This window comes from Adiantum capillus-veneris, chromosome 7 (genome assembly GCF_014529385.1).
Source record: "Adiantum capillus-veneris isolate H3 chromosome 7, ASM1452938v2, whole genome shotgun sequence".
Lineage (NCBI taxonomy): Eukaryota > Viridiplantae > Streptophyta > Polypodiopsida > Polypodiales > Pteridaceae > Adiantum > Adiantum capillus-veneris.
In genome coordinates this window covers 149,707,336-149,716,734 of record NC_140937.1, presented here as the reverse complement: position 1 = coordinate 149,716,734, position 9,399 = coordinate 149,707,336, and the positions used below count along the sequence as shown (strand labels likewise).

General features: G+C 42.1%; 1 protein-coding gene across 1 annotated transcript; it reads left to right on the top strand.

Moving 5' to 3' along the window:
* The first annotated feature begins 583 nt into the window (after positions 1–583).
* Positions 584–3,390, top strand: LOC147454794 (caffeoylshikimate esterase-like). Its single transcript, XM_086516632.1, has 7 exons — positions 584–996; positions 1,076–1,169; positions 1,635–1,814; positions 2,035–2,165; positions 2,246–2,383; positions 2,478–2,576; positions 2,807–3,390. Exons 1-7 carry the CDS (start codon positions 970–972, stop codon positions 3,110–3,112), a joined length of 975 nt encoding a protein of 324 aa, XP_086372758.1. The 5' UTR covers positions 584–969; the 3' UTR covers positions 3,113–3,390.
* Positions 3,391–9,399: the final 6,009 nt, after the last annotated feature.

Sequence of the window (9,399 nt, the reverse complement as noted above, 5' to 3'; positions counted from 1 at the left end):
TCGCGCAGCTTTTCTCATTAAATGATCCAAATTACTACGTTGCACGCTCACACTCCTGAGTCCTTGGAATTATCACGATAACGAAACTTTACCAATTTGGATAAGAAAAGCAAAAACTTGCAGTTGCAATTGCATCATGGGATGAACGTTTCACTTTAAATTAAAGATTAAGATGTAATTTACGATTATAGGACAATCGGAAAGCGCGGGTTGTTCAATCACGATTCATAAATTCAATTGATCTATTCCAATTTAAACAATTATTGTCGAATCTAACAGATTAAAAGTCGATTGTGCAGCTACGACCAAACAATTTGCTGTTTTCCTACCCTACTATAGTTTAAGTACGGAAATTTCTCTAATACGCATCGCATGAACTGCTATCTATCGCATCACGTGGAAAAGGCGCAAAACTTTTTCTCCTCATTGAGACTCAAAATTCGCTTAATTTGGCTACTTTTTCCTGCAATTCACGATCGAAAAGCGCTCAATTTGGCTTGTTCTCTTGCCTTTCACGCTTCATAATTCAGTTGTCTAATTTTTCCTGTCTTTCACAATCTAAATTTGGATAGAAATGAATTGTCAGCAGATAAGATTACAATTTTCGCAATTGGGTTTGTTGGTTTTTGTGATTTTGACTTGAATTAAAACCACTGAAGAGACTTTCTTGCCGCCGCCTTCGATTCTATTAAAAAAACGAACAGAAAAACAAAACAAATAAAAAAGCAACCGACCCCGCGCGTCAAAAGCTCATTACCATCACGCACCCTTAATCAATTATTGCTGTGGTAATTTTTTCTCGACGTTTTCCGCTCGTCATCATCCCCTTTAAACACATTCAGCCGCTCCGCAGAATCTCTTAATCCTCCTTTCACTGAAATTATCTCTTACTTATTTCTCTTAATCAAGTTTACCTTCCGCCCGTTCTCTAATCAGACCTGCTAATCAACGCTGCCTAATTACAGGAGTATGGAAAATAGCGTCCAGTACAAAGAGGTATGTATCGCATTAAACAGGCTATCCTCTACTGATTATTTCATTAAGAGTTTAACAATTTGATTGATGCATTTGGCAGGATTTCATTGTGAATTCAAGAGGCGTGAAGCTATTTACCTGCACATGGCTCCCAGCAAGCAAGAAAATCAAGGCACTGGTTTTCTTATGTCATGGTGAGATGAATATTCCTGCTTTCATGGGTTTTGTGTGTGTAAGTTATGCCTGTTTTATTTAAAATTCCACATGAAGCTTCAGCTTTTGCAACATTAATTACAGTTCTTACTTTGTCTGATTTTTTGTCTTTCCCATTCGGAGGAAGCAAATACTTTTTCCCCTAGTAACAGAAGTCTCAAGAGTTAAGCAGTGATAGCTGTATGAATTGAGAGTTGTGGCTAATTTTGAAATCATGCCTGGTTTGCGTGCAAACACTTTTGCAACAATTGTCTGTGTTTAATTTTCTGTATGTCTCATTGAATAAATTGTGTTATGATTAGGGATTAATTCTGCAACAATTATTCTGCATATGCTTGAGTCTAGTTATCTGCATGAATTGCTAGCCTTCGCACATAATTCATAGACACAAGTACGGATTCAAGTGGTTCATTATGCCATTCTCAACAAATCGTGTGCCTGTGCAGGCTATGGCGTAGAGTGTAGCTTGTTTATGAAGGGCACAGGCATACGCCTGGCTCAAGCAGGATTTGCGGTGTTTGGCATCGACTACGAAGGCCACGGAAAATCCGATGGCATCAGATGCTACATCAAGCGCTTCTCGGACCCGGTTGATGATTGTGCAAACTATTTTAAGACTGTGAGAGGTGAGAATTATCAGTTCCATGTTCGCCGAATCTGTACTGTCATCAAGAGTTCTGTATTATGTCTAGAAGCCTTTAGCATGCGCCCACATGCTCTGCCTACTGGATGTTGGTAGTCCCTGCACATCTCTAGCATCACTCTAGCAACATGCCTTGATCCAAAGTTGCATTTGTATATCTCTTATGTTGGTGGTTGCTTACTGTTTCCACTCCTTGCATTCAGAGAAGGAAGAGTATAAGGACAAAGCTCGCTTTCTACTCGGGGAATCGATGGGTGGTTCTGTTGCCCTTCGAATCCATCGAAAGCAACCCCTTGATTGGAATGGTGCTATACTCGTTGCGCCCATGTGTAAGGTAAGTCACTCCTCCTGCCCTTTCGTGCATCATGTGAATCATTCGAATACCTTCTCATTGAGATGATTATTCATTTGCAGATTTCCGAGGAGATGAAACCCTCTCCTGTTATGATCTCCATATTGTCAAAGCTTTCGACTGTTTTTCCGACTTGGAAAATCGTCCCCACCCGTGACATTATCGAGACAGGCTTCAAGGATCCCTTGAAAAGAGAAGAGGTGAATGTCAACCCTGATCTCATGGTGTGGTCCATGATCATCGTTTATCAACTGTGCTGGGTTCTGACATTTCCTCTTCAATCTTTTGGTGTAGATGCGGTCCAATCCCTACGTCTACCAAGACAAGCCTCGGTTACGGAGTGGGCTTGAGCTGTTGAATGCCAGTTTAGACTTGGAACAAAGGCTAAATGAGGTGAGCTTGCTGTCTGTCGGATGTGGATGTGGATGTAGATGTCCGTGTAATATGAATTGTTGCTGGTGGAATAAGTTGCGCATGAGGGCGCGCGCGCGTGCGCGTGTGTGTGTGTGTGTGTGTACTTGCTCGTTGCTCCCACTAATAAGAAACATTATTCAGAAAGCAAGAAAACAAATGTGCATCTTTGCATGCTCTTTTGTTCACATGTTTTGTTCCTTGGATTGTAGGTGACCTTGCCCTTTCTTGTACTGCATGGGGAGGCTGATGTGGTGACCGATATTGCCATAAGCAAGGGTTTGTACGAGGAAGCCAGCAGCTTCGACAAGACACTGATCACATACCCGGACATGTGGCATGGTCTGCTCTTTGGAGAGCCCGAGGACAACATTAACTCGGTGATGCGAGACATCACAACATGGCTCAACAAGCGAAGTCCAAGCTTGGGCAGCAGCGGGAGTAGCCCGCCACTCCTAACACATTCCCACCTATCCTTGATTCACCATGCCAGCAAAGATGAGCTCCACCCAATTTAAGTTAAGGAAACGCCATATTTACGGTCGAAATTTTGGGTTGCTAGTCCCGTGAAAATGGAGGGGATTTTGTAGCCTTTTTATGGAAGAATCAATCAATGTGCACGTATAAAGGGAGCATACAACAGTACTCAGGCGGCGCAGAGGACAGAGTTGGCTTGGACAAGGGTTGGCAAGAAAGCCAATAAAGCAGATAGAGAGAGGTCTTCTTGGCCAGCAGCCTCCATAATTTAAGAATGTAAAAATAAAATTTGCAAGAGGTTTGTAATACCTTAGCCTAATTATACCTTCTTCAGAAATGCCCTTTCTCTATGTATAAACATAGCCATGGCTATTGTACTGTATGTTCATCTTCTCTATCACCACATATAATGAACTGCAAACAAGATGTGCCGTGTACACATGAATACATTGTATCCCAAAGATTTGATCTTGTCCGCGTGTCCCTGCTGAGAACGTGTGCATGCAACAGCTAATGCTCCTCTTACAAGAAACAGGAAGAAAAAGAAAAGTTTGCCACCAGTAAGTTGCCAGGAAACTCTTCAACTGAAGATGTTTTATGTTTTGGCTTTCTAATCTAAAACAAGCCTTACATTTCTCCTTTCCGGATCCCCTTCCTCTCAACCGGCATTTTCTAATTTCAAAGCGGTGCAATTGTAAGCAGAGACACACTGAACACTGGAAGAGAGTTAAGGCATAAATTTGATATTTTATTATTTCCTATACTAACTGGATTTATCTTTGCAACTGAGAAGACAGTTACAATCGAGTGTGACGAACCTCGCATGAGTTTGATCTGAAACCATAACCAGATTCAAAGTTTGTGTAGCAATACATTACTAAGTTTGGGACAGACAGAGAACTTGCTCTTATCCACATATATTATCAATGAGCCTATTGAAAAGGCTATAAAGCAATATGCTAGAATTGCTAGAACTTGAGAGAAAGGCCATCTTAATGTTAATATACGTCCTAAAGCCAGAAATTGCCAAATTTGTGGGTGTTTTGGCTGTTCAGGCACTAGGAAACTCTCTCCACACGTGTAATGAGCATACATTCCTGCCAAGGCCTTCCACACACTCGACCAATCAGAAAAAACCACCACTTAAACGCATTGAACCCCAGATCTTTGGAGGTGTGGTAGCCATTCCATGAGAGGTTGCTTAATAGATGGAAGGGTTAAAGTCACAAAAGTGACTGCTCTTTTGCCGAAACGCACTTCCACTCTTTTGTGTCTCGCCTTGACCACAAAAATTTCTTGATCAACTACTCTGACTGGTTGATGCAAGAACTCGATAAAATCCAGCAAGACATGATGTACCACATAGTAGCTAGAAGCACCATGTTGGCCACTACAGCCCTGCCAGCAAGAGAAAGCCATACCGAACTCCAATGGCGCAGTTTCCTCATGATGGATGGGAGGAGAGGAGCAATCTATTGCTTTGGTGATAGATTAGATGAACTTGACAACCTAAGTATTGAACTGGCGTCCCTGGAGGGGTCCACCTAAGGCCCTCTCTAGGCGACCAATAAAGCATAGAAGCACTACCAACCCAAAAAGCCATTGTCTTCCACTAGTTAATCAGTGCTCCTAACGCACAACAGAACACTTCAAGAGACTACTCACACCTGTGTAAATTGGCCTCCCAACCCTACAGAAACATGCCTGAGTCATCAACAAACTCAGTGTCCAAAAGCTCATCTCCCCTAATAGGTAGTTGAAGTCCACACAATCCAACCTCCTGAGAAGTCAAGAATCTACTCATCGCCTCGGCATAGAAATGGAACAGAAGGGGGTAAGAGGGCAGCCCTCTTACCCCCTTCCTATGAAGTCAAGAATCTACTCATCGCCTTGGCATAGATATGGAACAAAAAGGGGGTAAGAGGGTAGCCCTAACGTACTGATTGTGTAAGCATGATGCATTCCCTCCTTCCCCATGCCAACAACACCTGATTGTGCACATACCTATAGAGAGCTGGCACCCCTCTAATCCATGCATCTAAAAAGCCCATCCGACGCATAGTGCCCTCAAGGAAGCCCTAGTCAACTCTTTCATAAGCCTGCTCAAAGTCGAGGAGGACCACAAGATCCTCTCCTCGGAGGCGAGCGAGAGCAGTCGCCTCCCAAAAGTTAAAAATGTTGTCGAGGATGCTACGCTCCTTGATAAAGCCTGTCTGTGTCTCATGTATGATGCTTTCAAGCAGCGACTGAATTCTAAAACTCAGAGCCTTTGCTAGAATTTTGTAGGCTGAATTGAGAATGGTGATAGCCGCCATTCCCCAATCTTGTCCGAAGAGCCCCCCTCTTTGGGGATAAGGTAAAACAAACTCTCATTCATGCCATCTGGCATCTCCCTAGTGTGCAGAATGTGATGGTAAGCTCTACATAAGTCACGACTGAGAACCTCTCAATACTCAAAGAAGAAACTAGGGGTCAAACCATCCTCCCCCAGGAAGCTACGGTGGGGGAGAGCTCTGAGAGCCTCTTGAAGCTCCTTTGGCTAGAGTGGGCTCTCAAGCCTCTAGCACATCTCCTCAGTGACTAAGCAAGGCATCTATGCCAAGAAACTCACAATAAAAGTCATTAGCAAGTGCACACATATCGTCGTGCTCTGTAGCAACCTACCCATCCGATCTCCTTAGCTGACAAACACTGGTATGCGGATGACAGGGACCCACCATCTCAAAAAACTCGCCACTACTATTAGGGAATTTCGGAGGTCATTTGGAGGGCCTTCTAAGAAAATGTATTTTTTGCACTCTCTCTCTAGAAAAAATGGCAAATAATAGAGCTGGGTCTTTCATAGTAAAAGTTCAAAAAGTGTACTTTAAGTAGATTCCTTACTCTTCTGAACATTCGTTCATAGGGATTGAGGGATAATCCTCTTTTCAGTTGCATTGAATGAACCTCGTCAATATGGAGGGAATGAGGCTAACATGGAGGGACGAAGGCGCAACCGCTATTCACTTTCCATTAAACCTGCACATTTGGCTAATGGCGCACTCCTCAAATGACACAAATGTTACCCAAAAAAGATCCAAATATCACCTTCACATTGATTTGGACAATGAGTACCAACCATTGATTAAGCGTAGTAAAACAAACACACATATACCTCCCGCTTCCATAGACACGCTCAGAGCTCAGGGAGCTAAACACATAGATATCTGGACAAGAGGCTCTCTCTACCCTAAGAATCCAATGAATAATGCGTCTCCACCGTTTGTCAATCCTACAAGCTTATTGACCTTTGCTGGTGATGGAGAAAAGGGCCTTCTGGGTTATTGTAAATCTCTTACAAGAGAAGCTGAAACTTACAAGGGCATTCTCCAAGCTCAACAATGTGAGATTGTTCGCCTTTTACATTTACATTCTACAGATCAGGTTACCATTTTGCAACACAAAACAGAGGTACAAGAACTGAAAGGAAAAGTGCGAAGTTGTCAAATGAAGGACACCATCTTGGGTGGTCGTATCCAACGCAATCTTGAAACATTGCAGGTTGCATCCGGAGGTCTCAAGAAAAGAATCCGAGCATTAAGGTGATGCTTCTTGGTTGGCTACATTGTCTTAGTTAAGTAATCTTTTTGTTTTTTCTTGTTATGCATTGTTTTCATGGGCCTAAATAGTGTTAGTGAAGCAAATTTTCTGTTATTTACTTATGCATTGTCTTCATGTAGAGATTCAATCTATCCAGACAAGGAAAACATTGACCCCAAAGCCAATATAGGAAAGAGATTGAAGCCACTTATAAGTAGAAGCCTGGCAGCAGATATAGTACATGACAAGAAGTTTAAGGTCCTATAACGATATGTAGTGGACCGCTTTATTTCAGAGAACTCAGTGCCTGCAAAAGAGATACAAGGCACACTTGATTCACTTGGTGTAAGCAAAAGAGGATATTCAGCTATCCAAAAGCCTTTCTCATCCATCTTTGTTAAGAAGGGTATAAAATCCAAACTTCTACCATCAGCCTCAAGTGTTTGGAAAGAGCTAGAGGCGTCAGCTTAACGAGGCACAGGGAGACTATCTCGGACAGCCCTTTCATATTAGAGCAACTTACAGTGGCCATGGAGCAAATATGGCATATGATGAGTTCAATAATATTTTTATGGACCTGCAGATGTTACAGAAGAGAATGGTGGAGTTTTACAACATCACATTTGAAGAGTCACGAGGGGTATTACATTTTGTGTTAAAACTGGATGAGTGTGAGCTTGTTAAAGAGAAAAAGCTAGAGCGTGTTATTATTACTTTAATGAATAGAGCCCTCTCAAAGTGTCCTAGTGATGATCCTTTGTATTTTAGTGTTCAATCAGAATCTAACATATGGTGGCTTGGTGCGTTTGAGGTAAGCGAGATTCTGAGGTAAGCTCAAATGTTCACATCTACTTAAGTCTCATTTATTTTGTGTTGCGGGTAAAGAAAGAAGATCATGAGATTCTATATTGGGTGTTCCATCGAACTAATATTCCGGAGGTGATTGATCGACAGACTAACGAGGCAGAGGTACTACTTCTAGATGGAAGGGGAGACTTTCAAGTTCAGTGGCATCTTGTAGGTGACCTCAAAACATTAAAGTGCATGTATAATTGTAGAATGGGTGCAATGGCAAAGTCGCCGTGTTTGTTCTGCATGGAGTCTGCAAAGGTCATGGACCCAAAGTGTTGGAGAAAAGCTCCAACACATCACATTGAGAATCCTACTTTTCGAACGGTTTTGAAAATACCACTTGTGAATGTCCACATCTATACAATGCATGCCCTTTGTAGAATTGTGGAGAAATTGGTCTACTTATATATCGGGTTTGCTTGGAAGATTAAGAACTCAGCAGAGCGACAAGTAGCCCTGCAATGCTTAGAATTGGTACTGTCGGATATGGGGCTTCATGGTGGCAATGTGAAAATCCAGTGGGATGAAAAGAGATCAACTGCTGAGAAGGATGTCCCATGCAAACCATCCATCGGTGGGGTGAAGGCACGGAGGTTTTTATCTAAACCCCAAGGTACAAGAGATCGGAAGCTAACAAATCATGGAAAAATATAAAACACATCTTATGTTAGCAAGGTAGAGTATGAGAGCTGGAAAAAGCTACATATTGCAGTCAAAGACCAAGAACCAACTACTCGTAACGCGAAGGCTGAGGTTTGGCGATCAATAGACATCCTATTTTTGATGTGCGACAAAGATGACTGGTCACAAGGTGATATGAACAAGTTCAAGGAGAATCTCAACCTTCTCAAAAAATCATTCAAGACAGCATGGACAGACACCCAGATTACTCACTACATGGTATTATCGTGTATTTGATTCTCTTTTATGTGCAACTATATGAGTGTAAAACATTCTAATTAATCTATTTTCATATCCAGCACATCATCTTCAATCATTTACCATATTTTATACAAAAGTATGGGAACCCGGCAATATGGAATACCCAAGGGATGGAAAAGTCTCATTACATGGCGAGAAATGCTTATTTCAAGCACACACGACATGGTGGCTCTCGAATCAAGGCTAACAGTTTGAGAGAACTATTTGAATGGTTCTATCGTAGAATCATTCATCGAATGCAGGCAAAAGAATTCTTGGCAAATTCAGCAACAGCACAAGCCATCAGACATTTACAACAACAAAAAGTTAAAAGATCAATGGCATACAACAACTCCGGAGCTCGTGAAAATCAACAAAGGTGGAGAGAGACAATGGTGTATGTGAACCACAAGTGGAGAAAGATACTCTGAGTGGATGACATTGTACAAAATTTATGTAATACATGATCTTATACAATTGCTACTTGAAGTGTATCAAGATTTTGAAGGTTCAATTTTGTTTTTTGGCACGTCACCCTTGTAACGAATCATGAGATGTTTGCCATACTCTAAAAGTTCATCTGGGTTTTGTCTACCAAGAGCTAGTGCCATTGCTGTATAGGTGTAGTAATACGCTGCCCGACCACCTATATAGCCTGAGCAGTAACCAAAACAATCTCTAGCAAACACTTTGTCCACAAGAATGACTTTATCTGCACTTTTGGGCAACACGGGTCCACCCAAGAAGCGTGATAGTGTCTTGAATGTGTAAGTTGGTATTGAACCCTCTTGTGACATGGAATTGTGAAAAACTACTATCGGCGACTCACAAAGCTTTGAAAGGTACTGCGCTAGGGCCGCATCCCTTCGACAATACTCTCTAGTCCGCCACCGAAGGAAGTCATCCTTGTCAGCAATCCAAGACTGCACATATCATGTCAGAGTAAGTCACACACACACACACACACACATAGAGA

What these genes read in the sequence shown, in the direction of transcription:
- LOC147454794 (XM_086516632.1), top strand. Translation starts at nt 970, where the DNA reads ATGGAAAATAGCGTCCAGTACAAAGAG. An exon ending in TCGTTGCGCCCATGTGTAAG is followed by an intron (nt 2,166 to 2,245) that starts GTAAGTCACTCC and finishes ATTCATTTGCAG; the next exon opens with ATTTCCGAGGAGATGAAACC. An exon ending in TGGAACAAAGGCTAAATGAG is followed by an intron (nt 2,577 to 2,806) that starts GTGAGCTTGCTG and finishes CTTGGATTGTAG; the next exon opens with GTGACCTTGCCCTTTCTTGT.